The sequence below is a fragment of the Capra hircus genome, chromosome 14, assembly GCF_001704415.2.
Source record: "Capra hircus breed San Clemente chromosome 14, ASM170441v1, whole genome shotgun sequence".
Taxonomy (NCBI): Eukaryota; Metazoa; Chordata; class Mammalia; order Artiodactyla; family Bovidae; genus Capra; species Capra hircus.
This window is the reverse complement of record NC_030821.1, coordinates 74,027,513-74,047,744: the sequence shown is the minus strand read 5'-3', so window position 1 is coordinate 74,047,744 and position 20,232 is coordinate 74,027,513. Positions and strand designations below refer to the sequence as shown.

Here is a 20,232-nt window from a genome sequence, read left to right as displayed (position 1 = left end):
GAACTCTATATGGCCAGCTGGCAGGCTGGCAAGTCAGGCAGGATTTTTGTGTTACTTATTGTCACAGCCTGTTTGCCTCTCCCTGAGGCCATCTCTCAGGCCTCACCTCACTCAAGCTGGGCTGCTCTTGGATGATGTTTTCTGGAGCGATCTGGGTCTGGCTGCAGCCAAATGCTGGTCCTTCTTGAGCCAGGGGAGAGAGAGACATACACAGAGCTAGTCCAGGTCCAGGCTGGGCCACACGAGCCTGGCTGCCAACTTTGTGTGTGACTCAGAGGGTGGGGCTGGCCGGGAGATGCTGACCAGGGAGGAAGCAAAAGCTGGGAGAGGCGAGGTCACATCTGCCCTCTGCCAGGCCCCAAACTGGCTGCACGCAGATCCTCATGTCGCCTCTGTGGCGTGGTCACTGTCGGTCTCCCTCAGCTCGGATGGCCCCCACCTGCTGCACTCCCCCTCTCCCAGTACCCCAGCTCCTTGGGATTCTGTCCCTTGACAGCTGCGGGCCTCTGTTCCCACCTCTGACAGATGGAGCTGGCACCCAGCCCTAGAGCCGTGACTGTCCAGTACTGTGGGTAAACAGGGTCTGCAAAGGGACAGCCTCCATAAGCATCTGTCCCCTGATGACGGATTAATCAGTGCCTGATGCGGCCCCCTCAGCCCCTGCTGGCTCCTTTCCCTGTCCATCCTAGCCCTTGACGCCCTCCACCCTCCTGCCCCCGGCAGGTGTGGAAACAGCCACGCCAGGGCAGCTGCGTGAACAGAGCGGGTTCCTTCTAAGGACCCAGGCGGTCTTAGAGTCAGGCGCCTGCTCCCCTCTCGGCTCTGGACTTTGCCGTGTGTCGTCGGATGCGTCGCTTCCCCTTTCTAAGCTCAGTCTTCACGTCTGTTCAGTGAAGTGGGCAGAAAGGAGAGGGCCGGGTACAAGTGTTAGATGGCACTCCTTGCGGGAAACCAGAAGCCGCTGGAGGATGTCAGAAGTCAAGCCCAGCATTCAGGGAGTGCTCACTGTGTGCTGGGCACAGACCCCTGAGCTCTGCCCGCACTGATTGGGGCCTTTCTCAGCCCAGCCCCATGAGGCGTGTGTGAAGTGTAAAGCGAAATGAAAGTCGCTCAGTCACGTCCGACTGTGACCCTGTGGTCACATGGACCCTGTAACCCGCCAGGCTCGTCTGTCCATGGGATTCTCCAGGCCAGAATACTGGAGTGGATAGCCTTTCCCTTTTCCAAGGGATCTTCTTAACCCAGGGATCGAACCCAGGTATCCCACATTGCAGGCGGACTCTTTACCAGCTGAGCCACAAGGGAAGCCCGTGAGGTGGGCACCGCCTTATCCCCCGGTGATGATGAAGTTTCACTGAGGCAGAAGCTTCAGAAGGATTTGGTTCAGAGGATCTGGGGCTTAGACAGTCATTGGAAAGGTGATGGGAGCCGTGCCCTCAGGTATATCAGTCCTGATGCTGAAGGCTGGAGCCCAGAGGCCAGGAAGCCACAAGAAGCCATCACAGGGATTCCCTGGTGCTCCGGTGGTTAAGAATCCACCTGCCAGTGAAGGGAATACGGGTTCGATCCCTGCTCCAGGAGGATCCCACATACCGAGGGGCAGCTAAGCCCACGCACCAGAACTCCTGAGCCCGCTCCATAGAGCCCCTGCTCTGCAACAAGAGAAGCCACACAAGGGGAAACGTGTGCACCATGACAAAACGTAACCCCTGCTCGCCACAACTAGAGGAAGCCGGAGCACAGCAGTGAAGACCCAGCACGGCCAAAACTGAGATAAAATTTAAAAAGTAACTCTCAAAAAAAAAAAAAAAAAGATGCCAGCTCAGAGTGTGGAGATGCCCTGCAAATTGGAAGGTGGAAGGAGGCAGAGGGGTTGGACCACAGAGCAGCCTCCACCCCCACAGGAAGGAGGACAAGCCTACCTCCATGCTGATTATCCTTCTGTTATTGCAGAGCCCCCTGGTCAGGGGAAGCTGGGAAGTGTCGTCTCTAACCTTCCAGCCCCTACGATGCAGAGGAGAGAGCAGAGACAGAATCCCCAGCCCAGAAGATGCTAGCCGGCAGGGACCGTGCAAGCAGGAAGAATCAGGATACCCTTAAAGCCCTCGCATTGCACACAGGTTAACGCTCCAACACTTGACCCTTTGAAGAGAGAAGGGCCCCGTGAATGACCACAGATACCCATTACACTCTCGCCCATGCATCGCTCTGGGACCCTCCTCCCTGCAGATCCTCAGAGGTCCTGGCCAGCAGAGCAGGAAGAAGTGAAGGGCTGGTTGTCCCATCCCTCAACGCATGGAAGCAGCTAATGAAGCGAGTCGGAATCATCATTTTCCTCATTCCCCTAGTTTGTCCTTTCATGCCTGAGTTCACTCAGTCTTTTAAATAACCCCGCCAGTAAGGCAAGCCAGGGAATCTGTTGGACTTTTTACAAATGAGGAACCTGAAACTCAGGGAGGGAAGAGAACTGACATTTATAAGGAGCCTGCTCTGTGCCCTCAAACCGAGCTGCTCGCTTCTGTGCAAATCCCTTTATCCCACGGCAGCCCTGCCTTCAGGCGTTACAAGTCTCCCTGTGGGCTTCCCCAGTAGCTCAGGGGTAAAGAATCTGCCTGCAGTGCAGGAGATGCGGGTTCGATCCCTGTGTGAGGAAATTGCCCTGGAGGAGGACATGGCAGCCCACTCCAGTATTCTTGCCTAGAGAATTCCATGGACTGAGGAGCCTGGCGGGCTACAGCCCATGGGGTCACAAAGAGTCAGACATAACTGAAATCAGTGAGCATGCACACAGTCCCACTTTGTGGATTCAGAAACCAAGTGTCAGGGAGCTGCAGTGCCTTACCCCTGAGAACAGAACTAACTGGGAATAGGAAGAGTTAGGATTTGAACCCAAGTATGTCTGGGCCATTTTTTTATTCCAACAACCCACTGGCCATGATCCACTGGCACAGAACCAGAACAGATGGATTCCAAGTGTCCAGTGACCAGTGGCTCCAGAAGACAAGCAGAGAGAAGCAGCTCAGTGTTGAGCAGTCTCAAGAGGTGAGGAGTGACAAACAGTAATAATGAAACGAAATGAAAATGGGGTACAGGACTCCCAGGTCAGCTGAAATGAAGGGGCCAAGAAGCAAAGCAACAGAAACCTCAGGAAGAGTGCCATTATTCTGGACCTTTTTTATTCCTTTTGAGGCATTTGGCAGAATTTAAGTTGCATGGGACCAGAGCCTAAGGAAACAAGCTGAACACAGCAGCTGAGAGATTGAAAAGCTAGACTGAGCTTTTGACAGTCTCACAGTATAGGGGAGAAAGAAACTGGAAGTGAGAGAGTGCATGGAGGAGGCATGCCTCCAAACTCATAGCCCTCCCAGCTTTCCTTTAAGAAGGACTATGCCCTGGGCTTCCTTGTGGCTCAGTGCAGGAGACTCTGGTTGCATCCCTGGTCCTGGAAGATCCCACAGGCTGTAGAGCAACTAAGCCCATGTGTTCAGTCACTCAGCCATGTCTGACTCTTCATGATCCCGTAGACTTAGCCCACCAGACTCCTCTGTCCATGGAATTTTTCAGGCACGGATCCTGGAGTAGGTTTCCATTTCCTACACCAGGGGATCTTCCCGACCCAGGGGTTGAACCTGGGTCTCCTGCACTGGCAGACGGATTCTTTACCACTGAGCCACCAATAAAGTGGCTCAATAGTCCACTAAAGGTGGAAGCAATTCAAATATCCACGCATGGTAGTCAGTCGCTAAGTTGTGTCTGACTTTGGGACCCCGTGGACTGTAGCCCACTAGGCTCCTCTGTCCTTAGGGATTTCCCAGGAGAGAATACTGATGTGGGTTGCCGTTTCCTTCTCCGTGGGAGAAGCCCCCATGCCACAGCTACTGAGCCTGTGCCCTGGAGCCTGGGAGCTGCAACACTGAAGCCCACAGCAGGAGTGGCCGCTGCAGTGAGAAGGCCATGCAGCACAGCTAGAGAATAGCCCCCACTCGCCACAGCTAGAGAAAGAGAGAGAGAGTGAAGTCGCTCAGTCGTGTCTCTCTTTGCGACCTCATGGACTGTAGCCCACCAGGCTCCTCCGTCCATGGGATTTTCCAGGCAAGAGTACTGGAGTGGGTTGCCATTGCCTTCTCCAGGGGATCTTCCCGACCCAGGGATCAAACCCGGGTCTCCCGAACTGCAGGCAGACTCTACCGTCTGAGCCACCAGGGGAGCTCACAGCTAGAGAAGAGCCTATCAAAGCAAAGCATAGACCTAGCATAGCCAAAAATAAAGGAATAAGATATTTTTCTTAAAAGAAGAAAGGCTATTCCTTATAAGTAAGGGCAAGCCAGGAATAACTAGTCGTCATGAAGACTGTGCGGCCTGGTTGTCTGGTCACCAGCTGGGACCGGGGGCGTGTGTCTGTGCTCTGCCTGCCTCCAGGGGCAAACAGACTCCTTCCTGTCTAAGGCCCTCCTTGTCCTCAGCTGCTACACTTCCGGCCTGCGCTCTGTCCACCAGGCATGCTGGGAGACAGAACTAAATGACCAAAGAGAGAGAAGGAGAGAAAACAGACAGCGGAAATAGACCCTCATCTCCTCCAGATGTCACCAGGGCAAGGCATGGTTTTAAAATAACCGTGATGGATCATTACAGGCAGACAGGTGACAAGGTGCAGATTTTCACCTGAAGACTGGAACTTATTTAAAATATTACTCAGGTGGCAATTCTAAAACTGAAAAAACTACAGTAACTGAAATAAATGTAGTATATACTTTAAACGGAGTGGACACAGCGGAAGAGAGGATGGACAAGGTAGTATCCATCTCAGGAAGTCAGAAACATGACAGATTTGAAACCCACAGAAATGACAAGAAAAGAAATGAGGGCCGTGAGGGCAGGTCCCGATGAAGTAGAACAGTTAGCTGTGTTTAGGAGGACAGCCCAGCAGGAGGTAGGAGCCTGGAGCAAAGTGCCGGCTTTGCTGGCATCTCACTGTATGACCTTGGACAAGTCACATGCCTTCCCTGAACCTCGGTTTCTCATTTCAGGGAAACATGTCTGATGTTGTGTCTAAGTTGTGTCTGACTTCGGGACCCTGTGGCTCCTTTGGCTTATTTCACCCAGTTGACTTGAGGATCCCATGGAGGACACTCCTTATCAGAAGTGTGAATATTACCAGCAACCTAGTGTTCACTTGGTCACTTCACCAGCCAACATGGGGCAGGAGGCTATGCAGAGAGCTAGTATGACATCCCAGCCTTGTGAGAGCTACCGCGTAGTTTGTACTTAGTCACTCAATTGAGTCGGATTCTTTGTGACCCCATGGACTGAAGCCCACCAGGCTCCTTGGTTCATGGGATTCTCCAGACAAGAATACTGGAGTGGGTTGCCATGCCCTCCTCCAGGGGACCTTCCCAAGCAGAAAGTTTAGCAGGCATCAACCAAACATTCACAAGCGCAATCTGTCCATTCATTTGGTTTGCCAAGTAATGGAAGCAGTTCTTCTCTTAGTGGCTGGTAATCACCACTATCTCCCTATTGTTGGGGGTGGAGGAGGGAAGGGTAGCTTCATTAGGGACCCTCCTTCAGGGAATCCTCTCTGAGTTCTTGAAGGGGCACTGACTTGTGTCAACTTTGAGGGGTGACCCTGTAGGACCGTGACACGCACCTCCTCTGTGCATCCCGCAGTGAAGTTCATCAGTCATGTCCAACTCTTCGCGACCTTATAGACTGTAGCCCACCAGGCTCCTCTGTCCTCGGGATTCTCTAGCCAAGAATACTGGAGAGGGTTGCATTTCCTTCTCCAGGGGATCTTCCCAACCTGGGGATCGAATCTGGGCCTCCCGCATGTCAGGCAGACGCTTTACCCTCTGAGCCACCATTCCAAATTATCCGTCTTTTCTGTGCACCTCCTCCGTGCGTCCCCCAGAACTCCTGTCCGTGGCTGAGACATGACTGCGTCTCTGCAGACAGCACTGGGAGCTGGGTCCGCCTCCCCTTCCTTCTCCTCGTCCTTGTTAGGGGAGGCGTAGCCAGCCTTCCTTGCTGTGCACTTGGCTCTGGGAGATCTTTGGCCCGTGGCGCCTTGGCCTCGCTCCCATCTCAGGGGCCCTGGCTGGCGTTCCCCGTGTGTTGCAGGCTGCCTCACTTAATAGAGAACAGACAGTCACGCATTCTTTGTTTCTTCCCTGGGGCAGGGGAGAAGGTGGGGTGGAGGAGGGTAGGGGGAGGGCTGTTCCTACTTTTCCAAGGCAGTTTTGTTCCAGGGCTTTTGAGGGTACCAGCCTGGAAGGGTCTGCTGGTAGGTGGGTTTAGAACCAGCACCCTGGCCTCGGAGATGCAGCTACCAGGATGTACCAGATGAATGGATGCAAGGAGGGTGTCACGGTCCCCCCTGCCTCTGCAGCTGGGCCTTGCCCTCTGTCCCAACGCTCACTGCCCCCTCCCTCCAGCATCAGGGTAGAATGTTAATACCTCTCGTGGAGCTGGGACATTGTAAGGGACCTAGCTTCTCATTCACAGTTGTATTTGATCAACATGGTTCAGTAATTATCTGTTTCAGTGAACTGATGCCCTTGGCATAAGGATACAGAGTTCATAAGAGCATCATGGGCTCTGCTCATTACAAGGACAAATGTAATGAGACCTTGTGAGTCAGACCCTCCAGTGAGTCTCCATGTTGCTCAGAGACACTCAGTCTTGATCCTGGCTTCTGAATCCCGCACACCCTCTTCCCCACCCACATGCATGCCCCTCTTGGATCCCAGGACACCAGTATCCTCTCTCTCAAAGGTGCTGGGGCCTTGCAGGTACCTGGGAGGTTCCCACTTTAGAGTCTTTCATGATGGATCCCTGCCACCCAGCCCAAAGCCTGGCACAGCACAATGCCCTGGCAAATACGCATTGAGTGAATCAGTTGAATGGATAGATCGTACCTTGGTTGATAGCCTCAAGAAGTGGGCAGAATCTGTGTTGTCAGCTCCGTTTTCCAGTTAAAGGGGTGTTTGAGAGAGGGTCGGGCACTTGTTCACAGTCACACAGCGAATGGGGTTGAGCAGCCTGGTGAGAACTGCTGTCTTCAGACTCAGCCTGTGCTTTTTGGCCCAGCTCTCCTCTGACTCAGTGGCTCTTTCCCTTCATCTACGTCTGCGTCCCTTTACACCCTGTGGGTTCCCAATGTCAGGGCCAGGACAATGAGTGGGACTGAGTGTCCATCCTCATGAGCGCCCAGCTCAGGGAGGAGACAGACAAGCACACAGCACAGGCAGAGAGGAGCCGGGATGCAACGGAAGCCAGGAGAGGCCCCCGCTCGGGCCAGGCATGGGCAGACCTCCCTCCCAGAGTCAAGGGAGCCAAGCAGGGTGGGGTGGATTTTCTGGATGGTGGGGACGGCCAGGCTGGGTGCCCAGAGGCCAGAACAACTGTGACCTGTGGATCAGTCATGTTGCTTCAAGTTACAAGCAGTCTGCTTTACACAATGAAGGGGATTTATTCTCCAATGTCACTGAAAAGTCAAGGCCCAGGGAGGGTGGCAGCCATGATCAAGTAGGGACTTAACACCGATCGCCTCTTCCAGTGAGGGAGCTAAGTGTCTGGTACAACTCCAGACCTCACATCCAAGCAGCAAACTGGCCAAAGCCAAAGAACGTCTCTTTCCCCCCTCCTCTGCAAAAGTCAGGAGTTTCGCTCCAGATGAATTAGGCTGAGTGCCCATCCCTAGACCAATTACTGCAATAGGAGGGGTGGGAACCCTCTGCCTGCCAAGTTAAATCAGAGCCCGCCCTTGAGGATAAGCAGGTTAATCTGACTCAGATGACAGAGCTGGTTGCTGGACGGAGGAGCAGGGGATGGCTGGAAGGGACGGCTTTGCACACCAGTAGGTTCTCCATACAAGTCACGCTGTGACGACAAGTACAAAGTGGAGCAGAAGGCAAATGGGGAGACCTTGCCCCCTGGGCTGAGGGCTCGAGGAAGCAGTAGAAACAACACGTCTTGTCCCCTGGCTATCTCCAGGACAGCGCTGTGGATTTAATCTCATTTTTGAACTGCCCCAGATTCTTTCTACCAGAAAGTAATCAATCTTCCTTTCACTGTCACTTCCCTGGGGGTGTGGGGGGTGGGGGCCGGAAATCCAGCTGGTTGACAGCCTACACGTTGGGATGGCGAAGGTAATTGATCAGATGGATAGAGACAGGGGCATATGCTCAGCAATGACCAAGGGGAGTCAGGTTCAAGTGCAGAGGTGTGACCACAGCTGTGCTGTGCAGGAGCCCAAAAGCCAGGGAGGTGTGGGGACTTGTGTTATGAGTCTCTAAGGCGTCCCGGTGTGCTTTCTCTGAATAAATGGCTCCCAGCTTTCTCTGTATCCCTCCAAGTATGGTCATCTGGGGCCCAATTAACGGACAGGGTGTCCATCCAAGGCACACTCCTGCCCTGTTCTTGGTACCCTAGCCCCTCCAGGTGCATGGACTCAGAAGGTCTGGGATCCAGACTCAGATCTCACTTCTTCCTCTCCCCATGACCTTGGGCAAAGCCACTTAATCTCTTTGAATCTCAGTTTCTTCTTTGGATAACTTGGGAGACCCCTATCTGGGTGACAACATACTTTGTTAGTTGAGGAATTAGATATGCATAAATGCACCATCCTCTCTGGCTCTTAGTGGCTCATCCAAGAATATCCATTCATACACAGAAAATGGCAAAGGAAAGTGTGTGTGTGTGTGTGTGTGTGTGTGTGTGTGTATGTGTGCAGTCATGTCTGACTCTTTGTGACCCTGTGGACTGTAGCCTGCCAGGCTGCTCTTGTCCATGGAATTTTCCAGGCAAGAATACTGGAGTGGGTTGCCATTTCCTTCTCCAGAGGATCTTCCCAACCCAGGGATCGAGCCTGAATCTCTTGTGTCTTATCTTCATGGCCCATCCCATAAGTGGAGGTGGTATTGTCCCATTTTACAGAAGGGAAAACTGAGGGTCAGGAAGGTTGAATAAATTGTCCCAAACCATTCAGCTGGTAAACCAGTACTTGAACCTGGGCCAGGTAGAAGTCTGGGCTACCTTCTAAGAGTAGCATTTTGGTTGTTGTTGAACTTCAGAATCCAAGAGAGAGTGAAGGAGAGAGAAAGTAGCTTGTGCTCAGCAAGCTCTGTGTGCCCAGCACCGTACATGCATTATTAACTCATTTCACAAACTTTGGTTGAGTGCTTCAGTGTACTGGGTTCTGGCTGCAGGGAAGATGTGGGGGGACACCTTCTGTGTCTCTTGGCAACCTTGCACAATAGGCATTAACATCCCACTGTACACATGCACACACTGAAGCTCAAAAGGTTAAAAAATTGTCACCTGCCATATCGGTGGTGTTGCAACAGAGCAGAAATGGAGGAAGTGGAGAGAGAAAAGAAGCGACTAGGCATTCATCCTGTTTTCTTCCTCTTTCTCTGTGTAGATGACAGACAGCCCCCAGTGCCTTCATCAAGCCAGCTGCTTCCCCACCACGTCTCTGGTGACAGCATGGGCAAGACCCAGTTCTAATTAAGGATTGTCACGCACCATCCTTTCCAGAGGGCGGTGGCAGAAACAGCTTCCCTCTGTCCCGCACCGCGGCCTTTCCTGCGACGTCTTCACCTCCGAGGGACCCTGGACTGTCACAAGGATTAATTACCCCGCCACCCCCTTGGATGGGAAAGGAAATCACGGTTATTAAGTTTTGATTAAAGCTTCATCAAGAGGCGTTATCGGCTGTTTGAAGATTGCTGATGAAACAGGCCACTTTATTTCTTGAAAAAAAAAATTGCACGCCAGCAGAGCCAACCCACCACGAGTGGTCCACTTAGCCTCTGAGTATTGCGGGTGATGTCCGGCACAGCCTGGTGGCCCTCAGCCTGCAGACGTGGCCGTCAGGAGCCTCTAAATCTCCCTGGCCGTCCCTGTCTTGTCCTGCCCTGCGACTGAGCCTCCATCTCTGGGCTCTTTCTTGGGAGTTCTTCCCCAGTTAGGCCTGGTCTCCTCCAGCCCACCCCTGCCCCGCCCCCTCAGGAAGGCAGAAAAGGCGACCATGAGGAAAAGAACTCTGAAGGTGCTCACGCTCCTCCTCCTGTTCATCTTCCTCACCTCCTTCTTCCTGAGCTACTCTCACACCATGCTGGCCACCACCTGGTTCCCCAAGCAGATGGTCCACGAGCTCTCGGAGAACTTTAAGAAGCTCATGAAGTATTCCAACAGGCCCTGTACCTGTGCTCGCTGCATCGGGCAACGCAGGGTCTCCTCCTGGTTCGACGAGCGGTTCAACCGGTCCATGCAGCCCCTGCTGACGGCCAAGAACGCGCTCCTGGAGGAAGACACCTACAACTGGTGGCTGGTGAGAACCGGGGCTGTGGGTGGGTCTCGTGGGAGGCGGGGTGGGGGCTCCTGACGGCCAAACGCTCAGTCCCTGGCGTGCACTTGGGGCCCTGCCAGGCGCTTGGTGAGATTCGGAATATTAGTCATTCATTCATTCAGCATCTATGCATTGAGAATCCACTCTATATAAATCAGAGCCGAGGGTTCTGTAGGCGTTTCCAGTGTCTGCCAGAAACAGGTGACGTAGAAGGTGGCTTGAAGCTATAGACGTGCGTTCCATCTTGTTTCTGGAGGCAGAGTCTGAGATCAAGGTTGAGATCAGCAGGGTTGGTTCTTCTAGAGTCTCTGAGACACTCCATCTCACACCTCTCTCCCTGCTTCTGAGGGTCTCTGGTCGCTGCTAATTCCTTGGCTTGTACACACATCCTTCCGGTCTCTGCCTCCGTCTTCACACAGACCCCTTCTCTGTGTCTTAAGCACCTATCTTCCTTCTTCTGTAAGGACACCTGTCACTGAGTTTAGGGCCCACTCTGTATTCAAGAAGACCTCATCTCGAATTCCAAACTACATCTGCAAAGATTGTTTTTCCAAATAAAGTCCCATTTACAGGTTCCAGGGGTCAGGACTTGGACATATCTTTTTAGAGGCCACTATTTAACTATTACTGTGAAGCAAAAAAGACAGAATCCTCCTCTCATGCAGTTATATTCTGGCAGAGAGAGATGATAACAAACAAACAAGATAGGCTCAGATAGAAGTGCTTGGAGGAGGAACAAAGGGGTTTGTGATAGGGAGGAGCTTGGGGCAGAAGCCTCTATAAATGGGGTCAATGGGAAGGTCTCTGAGGAGCCAGGACTTGAGTGGAGACTAAAGGCAGAGAGGAAGCAGGCTGTGGAAGGATCAGGAGAAAGTGCGGTAGGTCACAGGGACAGCAGGTGCAAGAGCCCTGGGGCCGCATCAGCTTGGTGTCTTGGGGGGTGGGGGAGGTGAGTAGAGGAGCTGTGTGTGGCCGTGAGCGGGGGTTGCTGCCTCTAGAGGAGGTCTGGGAGCGGGCAAGACCCAAAGCGAAGAGGGTGGCATTTGTGTCTAAGTGCAGCAGAAAACTTCAAGAGTTTTAATCAGGAGAGGTCCATGGTCTGACCTAGTTGTTTGAAAAGTCACTCTGGTTGTCAAATGCAAAATGGATTGAAGGAGAGTGAAAAGTACCCAGTCATTCAAGATGTATTGAGCATCTAGTAGATGCCAGTATATTTAGATGGAAAAAAGAGCTTTCCCTTTCTAGGGATGGTGGGAGAGAAGGGAAAATGGACATTCACAAGACTGAGTGATGGGTGGTAGGCACCCAGGGTCCCTGGCTTTTGCTCTTAATTTCCTATATTATATCAAGAATGATTCTGAGGAACTTCATCTTGCTGAGTTTCAGATTGAAGTCATAATAGTCTCACTACGTTTCTCTACAACACTGCAAACATTAGGTTTTAACATTTTTAGTTATTTGCGCTGCTTTAATGGGCAAGGGGTAATGAATTCACATTTTTTTCAGCATGTACGAAGGCTGAATATTTTCTCACATGGCTGTTTAACATTTTATCCGTTTTTTTTTTAATCCCTACCCCAGTGCTTGTCTGCAGTCCTTCTTTGCTGGAGTTTAGCCGCTGGTGGCCACTTGGTAGGGACTTTGCAGGGGAGGAGGGGAAGCGAGGAGGGGCCTCACCAATAGAAATCAACAGAAAGGAACAGGCCTTTCGAGCTTCTGGGCTCCTTGACAACACACAGACCACATGTTTTGAATAAAGAGTCGGGACACCACATCTGACAAGCACTTCTGTCCCTCCAGGCAGAGACACAGAATACTGGAATCAAAACCATCCTGAGAGCTCCCGGGAGGCACCATAGCACTGCCTAAATGCCCCCAGGCATCCAGGACTAATCCAGATCTAGGATGCTGAACACAGAGCCCGGCCTGGCAGAAAATGCCCTGCAGGCTGGGGGCTGGCAGGGGGCCACGGAAGGTGCTGGACGCGTCAGTCAGAGGGGCTGGGCCTAGACTGCTCCTCCCCTCTGGTCTGCTGCCTCTTCTCCTGTCTCCAGGTCGAGGTGAAGGACTTGACTGAGGCCACCCGGCTGTCAGTACAAAGCCAGGCCTGGGGCTGTGCCGTCTGCCCCCAGGCACCGTTGGTTTCTGCCTTCTTGCCCACTGCGGCCTCTCCAGACCCACATGGGAGCGAGGGCAGGGAGGCTGGACCAGGGATGGAGGCTTCAGGGGCTGGAAGCTGACAGCCCAGGTGCCTTGGGGATCACAAAATCCCCCACGTCCTTCATATCAAGGTCACGCTGGCTGTCTCAGTTTCTGCCTCCAGGCTCTGCCCTAGGACGCGAGCCCTACCAGCAGCGGGCAGGCCCTGGTTGAGCCTGACTGCAGATGGGGAAATACACTACAGTCCTTGGAAACTAGTCAGGAGAAGGGGAGGAGGCGACTTTGAACCTCTGTCCCACTCTCTCCTGTGTGCTTGTCAGCAGCCCTCTGGGACTTTGCATTGTCATTTCCAGAAGACAGAGAAATCAGGAGGTCCTTTCCCAGGGAGGACGGACGCAGCAGGGTGTGACCGGCCTCAGCTCCCCAGGCCAGTGAGGGGACGCTTTAGGGTGCTCATCCCCAGAAACACAGTTAGATCCCCCGCTGCCCCCGGTTCTACCCGCTCTGCCCTCCCCCACGGGCCTGAATCTTTCCATCTCTGGACCTCAGTTTTCTCTCCTGCCAATGAAGGTCGGGAACAGAGCCAAGATTCCTGGAGTGTGAGCTGGGGCCCGGGGGTGTGATTCCTGGTGATACAGGGGCAGGGCCTTTAAGAGCATCGCGTCAGGCATGGGTTGGAGGAAGTCATCCCTGCTTTAATTCTCTTTCCATCTTTGAAGTTGCAAGGGTTACATGTGCCTCCTTGTTTCATGATGCAGCCTTTTAACACCTGCCCGTCTCAGTTCTATTAATAGTGAAGACAGGGTGGCTTGCCTGGGCAAGCAACAGGATGGAGCTGGAAGTGAATAAGGTGATTTTGTTTTCATCATATTGGATAATTACTTTTTTACTTCTGCCAAGTAACTCTTGGCTTTCACGTGTGGCAGAGATATGAGATTGCCTTTTAAAATAAACTTACTCTTTAAAAGCAGTCAATCCTAAAGGAAATCAACCCTGATCATTCCTTAGAAGGACCGATGCTGAAACTCCAATACTTTGGCCATCTGATGAGAAGAGCCAACTCATTGAAAAAGACCCTGATGCTGGGAAAGATTGAGGGCAGGAGGAGGAGAAGGGAGCAATAGAGGACAAGATGGTTGGATGGCATCACTGACTGCATAGACATGAGTTTGAGCAAGCTCTGGGAGATGGTGAAGGACAGGGAAGCCTGGCATGCTGCAGTCCTTGGGGTCACAAACATTTGGACACGACTGAGTGACTGAACAACAGCTTTTTAAAATGAATCAGGGAGTGAGTCACTAATAGGTGAATGGGACAACGAAAGGCTGTCCTCCCAACACGGGTGCCAGCTCTGAGCCTTCAAACTCTGGGTCCCTTGAGACAAAGCAGGCATGTGTGTCATGTAGGAGGCGCTCAGTAACTAACTACTGAGCGCTGGATGAAAGAATGCCACGTGGCTCCTTAGCCCAGCATGCAGTGTCATGCTCCCCAAGGACTCTCTCTGGTCTTGGGTGCATCCTCATGACGTCTGGGCCCTTCCTGATGGGGAGCTTGGCTGTGGTCTTCAATCCCAGGGGTTGTCAGAGTGTGGTCCCCACTTCACAAGCAGCAGCATCGCCTGAGAGCCTGTAAGAAGTGCCGAATCTGGTGCATTTTAGCGAGATCCCCAGGTGACCGTGTATTCAGGAGCCTGGAGCTGCCCCAGGAGGTCCTATAGGAGCAAGTGTTTAATCTGGATGTGCTTTTTGTCTTGTTGTGATAGAATAGACATCACATGGGCTCCCCAGATGGGCAGTGGTAAAGAATCCACCTGCCAATGAAGGAGACTCGAGACTTGGCTTTGATCCCTGGGTTGGGAAGATCCCCTGGAAGAGGGCATGGCAACCCACTCCAGTATTCTTGCCTAGAGAATCCCATGGACAGAGGTGCCTGGTGGGCTACTGTCCGTGGGATCACAAAGAGTCGGACACAACTGAGTGACTAAACCATCACCACGTACACACCTTTTTATCATCCTAACTCTTTATAAGTGTGCAATTCAGTGACAGTAAATGCATCCATGATGTTGAGTGACCATCACCACTACCCATACCTGGCACTTTCATCACCCCAGTGAAACCCCATACCGCCCCTCTCATCCCCCAGGCAACCACCATTCTACTTTCTGTCTTGATGCATCTGGTGACTTCATCTCCTGTAAGTGGAATCATACAAATATGTCCTTCTGTGTCTGGCAAGTAAGTCAGTGAAATAACACTTAGCATATGTGCTTGAAAATTCACCCCTTGGTACTGGATATCGAAATGTCCCTTTTCTTTCTTTTTTCTCTTTAATGACTGAGTGATGTCCCATTGCATGGATGCTCCACATTTCACGTATTCATTCGTCTGTCAGTGGACCCTGGGGTTGTCTCCACCTTCTGTCTATTGTGAGCAGTGCCGCTCTGAACACAAGTGACCTTGTTCAGGACCCCGATTTCAGGTTTCTTTCTCCTTTTCTTGGTCGCGGCTTGTGGGACCTTAAATTCCCTGACCAGGGATTGCACCTGAACCCTCAGCAGTGCAAGCGCCGAGTTCTTACCACTGAATCACCAGGGAGGTCCCTGATCAGCTCTTTTTAATACTTGGCGAGGGAATCGCTGAGAAACTGCCAAGCAGTCTGCCACTGTGGCTACACTATTTTACGTTCCCCCCAGCAAGCCCGAGGCCTCCGGATCCTCCAGGTCCTCACCAGCATTTGTTAGTTTCCCTTTTTCTTTTCATGATTACCATCCTGTGTGATGTTTACAGTAGGCCAGTGCCCGTGGTCCTGACGTCATTGCGCACGGCTCCGCACGCATGTGCCGTGTCTTAGGCTAGAGGAGATGCTCGGTGGCCTTACCCACAGCACCCTCCGGGTCTCCCGCTGTGCCTCCTGTTGTGGATGCTGGCTCCTCCCGTCCCAGGTGGTAACCAGGTGCCCGGGGACCTCCCCACACAATCCCCCGGTCCCTGATTTCCTAGACAGTGGCCAGAGCAACAGCTAACCTCACCTTTTTCTCCAGCAACCCCTCCCCTGTCTTTGAGGCTGGTGAGACAGGTGGGACTCACCCCACAGCCACTCCCCCAACCCAGCCCCAGGGACTGGGCTTTCCATAGGTCGAGGTTCCAGGGCTCTGAGACAGGGGTGGTGTTGGGGGAGAGACATTAAGGTGGGCTTATAAAAGCCTGGCTTCAAATTCCCCTTTGGATTCGGGACACGTGCTCAGCGGACTCAGACCCTCCTTCCTTGTGCTGAATTGACAGCACCGTGACCTGGTGACTCGGGAGATGCGATGCTTCTTAGGAGACCACTCCAGGTTTCACTCTGAGTGGGGGAGTGGTCTGTGTCAGCATGTGGTCACCGTGCAGTGTGGCCAGGCTCCCCCAGAGGTGGTGGGCTGACGTGGGTGGGCAGAGGGGGCCTCATGACAGGTACCCACTCGCCCCACGTTCGTCCCTGAGAGCCCCGCCCCCAGTGCTAGTGCTCAGCTGTGTCCGACCGCGTGGGCTGTAGCCCGCCAGGCTCCTCTGTCCGTGGGAGTCTCCTGGCAAGAAGGCTGGAGTGGGTTGCCATTTCCTCCTGCAGGGGATCTTCCTGGGTCAGGGATCTAACCCATGCATCCTGCATTGGCAGGCAGATTATTAAAAGTCAGGGAAACTCCTTAACCCTGGGCCAACCAAGTGGCTGGTCGCCCTCAGGATAAACCCAATGTTTGCCCGAGCCTGGGGGTCAGGGAGTTCCCAGGGTAGTTGACCTTCGGTGTGGACATGAAAATAATTTGTTAAGCAGACAATAGCTCCTTAATGCATCCAGCGAAGCGCTGATTCTTAGGTCTGGACAGACCCCAATGGTCCTGGGCTGAGGCTGCCGAGCGGTAGGATGGGGAGCAGAGCCGAGGCAGGGGAGGCAGGCGCGAAGGGTCACCTGACCTTTCTTCCATGTGCCTCACTCATACCACCTGGTCTCAAGAGGCCGGAGCTGCACCACATTCATGATAGTGAAAGTGTCATTCGCTCAGTTGTGTCCGCTCTTTGTGACTCTATGGACTGTAGCCTCTGTCCTTGGGGTTCTCCAGGCAAGACTGCTGGAGTGGGTTGCCATGCCCTTCTCCAGGGGATCTTCCCAACCCAGGGATTGAACCTGGGTCTCCTGCATTCAGGCACATTCTTTACCCACCAAGCATAGCAGGTGCTCAGGAAGCATTTGTAGACTGAATGAGTGATCTCTGGCCTTCCCGTCTCCCCGAGTGGCTCCTGTGGGGGAGGGGGAGCTCTGTCTCCAGGTGCCTCGGGAGGAGCCAGGTCACCAGCCCCGAGGAGCTCGGGCTCCAGCCTGGCTGACTTGCGTCCCGCGTCCTCTGCCCACAGAAGCTCCAGCGGGAGAAGCAGCCTAATAACCTGAACGACACCATCAAGGAGCTGTTCCAGGTGGTGCCCGGGGACGTGGACCCCCTGCTGGAGAAGGGCTCCGTGGGCTGCCGGCGCTGCGCCGTCGTGGGCAACTCAGGCAACCTGAGGGAGTCCTGGTACGGGCCTCAGATAGACAGTCATGACTTTGTGCTCAGGTGAGTGAGGCCCCTCGCCCCCTGGCCCACCCCACCGCCCCTACCTGGGCCCCTGGAGCTGCAGCAGGTGTCATGGCTCAGGGTCAGAGGTCAGGACTCCAGTCGGGGAGCCCAGACTTCCCTAGGGCCTCAGTTTCCCCATGTGCATTGCAGGATGGGGATGAATCAGCAAGGCCTCTCTGAACCCAGAGAGAAGCACCCAGTGGGCAGGAACTCGGCCTGGAGCGGCCTGGCTGGAGGGCTAGACTAACGAGATTCTTGTTTCATCTTTGCAGTCCGTCCCTGCTTGGCCATCTAGGCCATAATGTAACCTATGCTTCTAATGCAAACATAGGTTTCCCTGTCTCCAAGTAAAATGAATGTTCCAGGAAGACGCCAACCTCTCTCCTGGGTTTCTCGTCACCCCAACACCAGGCACCAGACCCAGGGCACCAGTGCCCAGAGTGAGAAAGTCAGGCAGCCATCCTCAGACCCCTTCTAGAACTGTCCCCCATGTCTGTGGACTCTGACTTTATGTCTTTAGACCACTCACCTGGCCTCGGGGAGCCTCAGTGTACTGGCGTCCAGTGGGAATGTCTATGGTGAGGGGGAGAGAGTCAGATTTAGGGTTGACAGGCCCTGAGTTCAAGGCCACCACTGGGTAGCTCTTGTGTTTGGGATAAATTCTTTATGCTCAGATTAGTTTGGCCATAAAAGTAGGACCATAAAATACACATACCAGTTATCGTTAAAGGTCAGTGAGGTACATCACTGCACCGGGACAGAGTCAGCTGTTGGTGGTGGGGATGGTTAGGCTCACCTGAGATCATCCATGAGAAAAAAGTAGCTAAAGCATCTGACCTATGCCCTCCCTGTGCCCATTCTACAGATGAGGAAGTTGAGACACAGCACAGCCTCTCTGAGCTAAAGCTGACCCTCCAAGTCACCTTTGATGGTGACATGATGCCTATCATCTCTCCCCTCCCCCAGGATGAACAAGGCCCCCACTGCAGGGTTTGAGGCCGACGTTGGGAGGAAGACCACCCACCACCTCGTGTACCCGGAGAGCTTCAGGGAGCTGGCAGAGAACGTCAGCATGGTCCTTGTCCCCTTCAAGACTGTCGATCTGGAGTGGGTAATCAGTGCCACCACCACGGGCACCATCTCCCAGTAAGTCCCCTTGAGGCGTCTGCACGGTGGGGGGGGGTCACTGCTCCTCCTTGCTGAGTGAGGGCCTCTGAGCCCCCTGCCGTGGTGGGGGCTCCACCCGCTACAGCCACACTCATGCTGTCCTGCTGGCGCACCTCGCCTCCCCAGACAGCCTCTCCTAGACAGCAGAGCCCCGCTCCCAGGCTGCCTCCAGCTCTTCCTGGTACCCCTCCTCCCATCACCCCGATGCCCCCGAGCTCTGGCCTTCCTCCTGCTCATGACTCCCCATGCCACAACACAGTAGACCTCCCGGGTTTGCTTCCCCAAAGTGAAAAGTGAAAGTGTTAGTTGCTCAGTCGTGTCCAACTCTTGGCGACCCCGTGGTCTGTAACCCGCCAGGCTCCTCTGTCCAGGGGATTCTCCAGGCAAGAAGACTGAAGTGGGTTGCCCTTGCTTCCCCAAACGCCCTGCGAGTCCCCCAGGAGGTGGACCCTGCTAAACTTTCTCATCTCCGTGCTGCTCCCCTATTATAACAGCACCCCCTCCACCCGCCTCTCACACTGTCAAACCGGCTGCTAGGGAGACTGGGTGAGGAGCATGTAGGCTCTGGTGTGAGTCACAGGTCCTGCCTGGACCATCGGCGAGTTAGTTCACATCTGATTTGTTCCGGCCGCTTGGCACGCGTCTCGCTGAGCTCACACTAGTCCTCATGACCTCTGTCCTCCAGGGAGACCTGGAGGCTTGGCCAGGCTCGCACTTGGTCCCATTCCTGCCTGAAAAAAAAGGGGCTTAGTGCCGAGATGGCTGAGAGCCTCCTTGTCTGAGGCCTGGTTAGGAAACCCGAGGGATTCGGGGTGCAGGGCAGTGAGGGAAGCTGGCTTGGACAGAGGAGGGGCTCTATCAGCTAGGGCTCAGCTTGGCCTCTGCAGAAGGGTCTCAAGTTAGCCACGATCGCCCTCTGGTGTCCATAATGGGCTACTGCAGGAGGTGGAGCCCCTTGGTGGAAGAGTGCTTCTCCCGGTGGCCCGCCTGCCTCTTCCCGTGGTCCCCCTGCCTCTCCCCGTGGCCCGCCCGCCTCTCCCCGTGGTCCCTCTGCCTCTCCCGGTGGCCCGCCCGCCTCTCCCCGTGGTTCCCCTGCCTCTCCCCGTGGTTCCCCCTGCCTCTCCCGGTGGCCCGCCCGCCTCTCCCCGTGGTCCCCCTGCCTCTCCCGGTGGCCCGCCCGCCTCTCCCCGTGGTCCCCCTGCCTCTCCCGGTGGCCCGCCCGCCCCTCCCCGTGGTCCGCCCGCCCCTCCCCGTGGTCCGCCCTCCTCTCCCCGTGGCGCCCCTGCCTCTCCCCGTGGTCCGCCCGCCTCTCCCCGTGGCCCCCCTGCCTCTCCCCGTGGTCCCCCTGCCTCTCCCGGTGGTCTGCCCGCCCCTCCCCGTGGTCCGCCCTCCTCTCCCCGTGGCCCCCCTGCCTCTCCCGGTGGCCCGCCCGCCTCTCCCCGTGGCCCCCCCTCCCCCGTGGTCCCCCTGCCTCCCCGTCCCCCCGCCTCTCCCCGTGGCCCCCTGCCTCTCCCGGTGGCCCGCCCGCCTCTCCCCGTGGTCCGCCCTGCCTCTCCCCGTGGTCCCCCTGCCTCTCCCCGTGGTCCCCCTGCCTCTCCCGGTGGCCCGCCCGCCTCTCCCCGTGGTCCCCCGCCCTCCCCGTGGTCCGCCCGCCCCTCCCCGTGGTCCGCCCTCCTCTCCCCGTGGCGCCCCTGCCTCTCCCCGTGGTCCGCCCGCCTCTCCCCGTGGCCCCCCTGCCTCTCCCCGTGGTCCCCCTGCCTCTCCCGGTGGTCTGCCCGCCCCTCCCCGTGGTCCGCCCTCCTCTCCCCGTGGCCCCCCTGCCTCTCCCGGTGGCCCGCCCGCCTCTCCCCGTGGGCCCCCTGCCTCTCCCCGTGGTCCCCCTGCCTCTCCCGGTGGCCCGCCCGCCTCTCCCCGTGGTCCGCCCGCCTCTCCCCGTGGTCCGCCCGCCTCTCCCCGTGGTCCGCCC

At 55.0% G+C, this 20,232-nt stretch overlaps 1 protein-coding gene across 5 annotated transcripts in view; it reads left to right on the top strand.

Annotated features, from left to right (window-relative positions):
- Nucleotides 1-20,232, top strand: part of ST3GAL1 (ST3 beta-galactoside alpha-2,3-sialyltransferase 1) — a 91,021-nt gene that overhangs the window by 61,410 nt on the left and 9,379 nt on the right. For all 5 annotated transcript variants that reach the window (XM_018058596.1, XM_018058595.1, XM_018058594.1 and 2 more), the window contains 3 exons: nt 9,422-10,333; nt 16,900-17,096; nt 18,066-18,245. In XM_018058596.1, coding sequence (XP_017914085.1) covers nt 10,031-10,333; nt 16,900-17,096; nt 18,066-18,245 — 680 coding nt within the window. In that variant the 5' untranslated portion in view covers nt 9,422-10,030. The remainder of the gene's footprint in view (nt 1-9,421; nt 10,334-16,899; nt 17,097-18,065; nt 18,246-20,232) is intronic.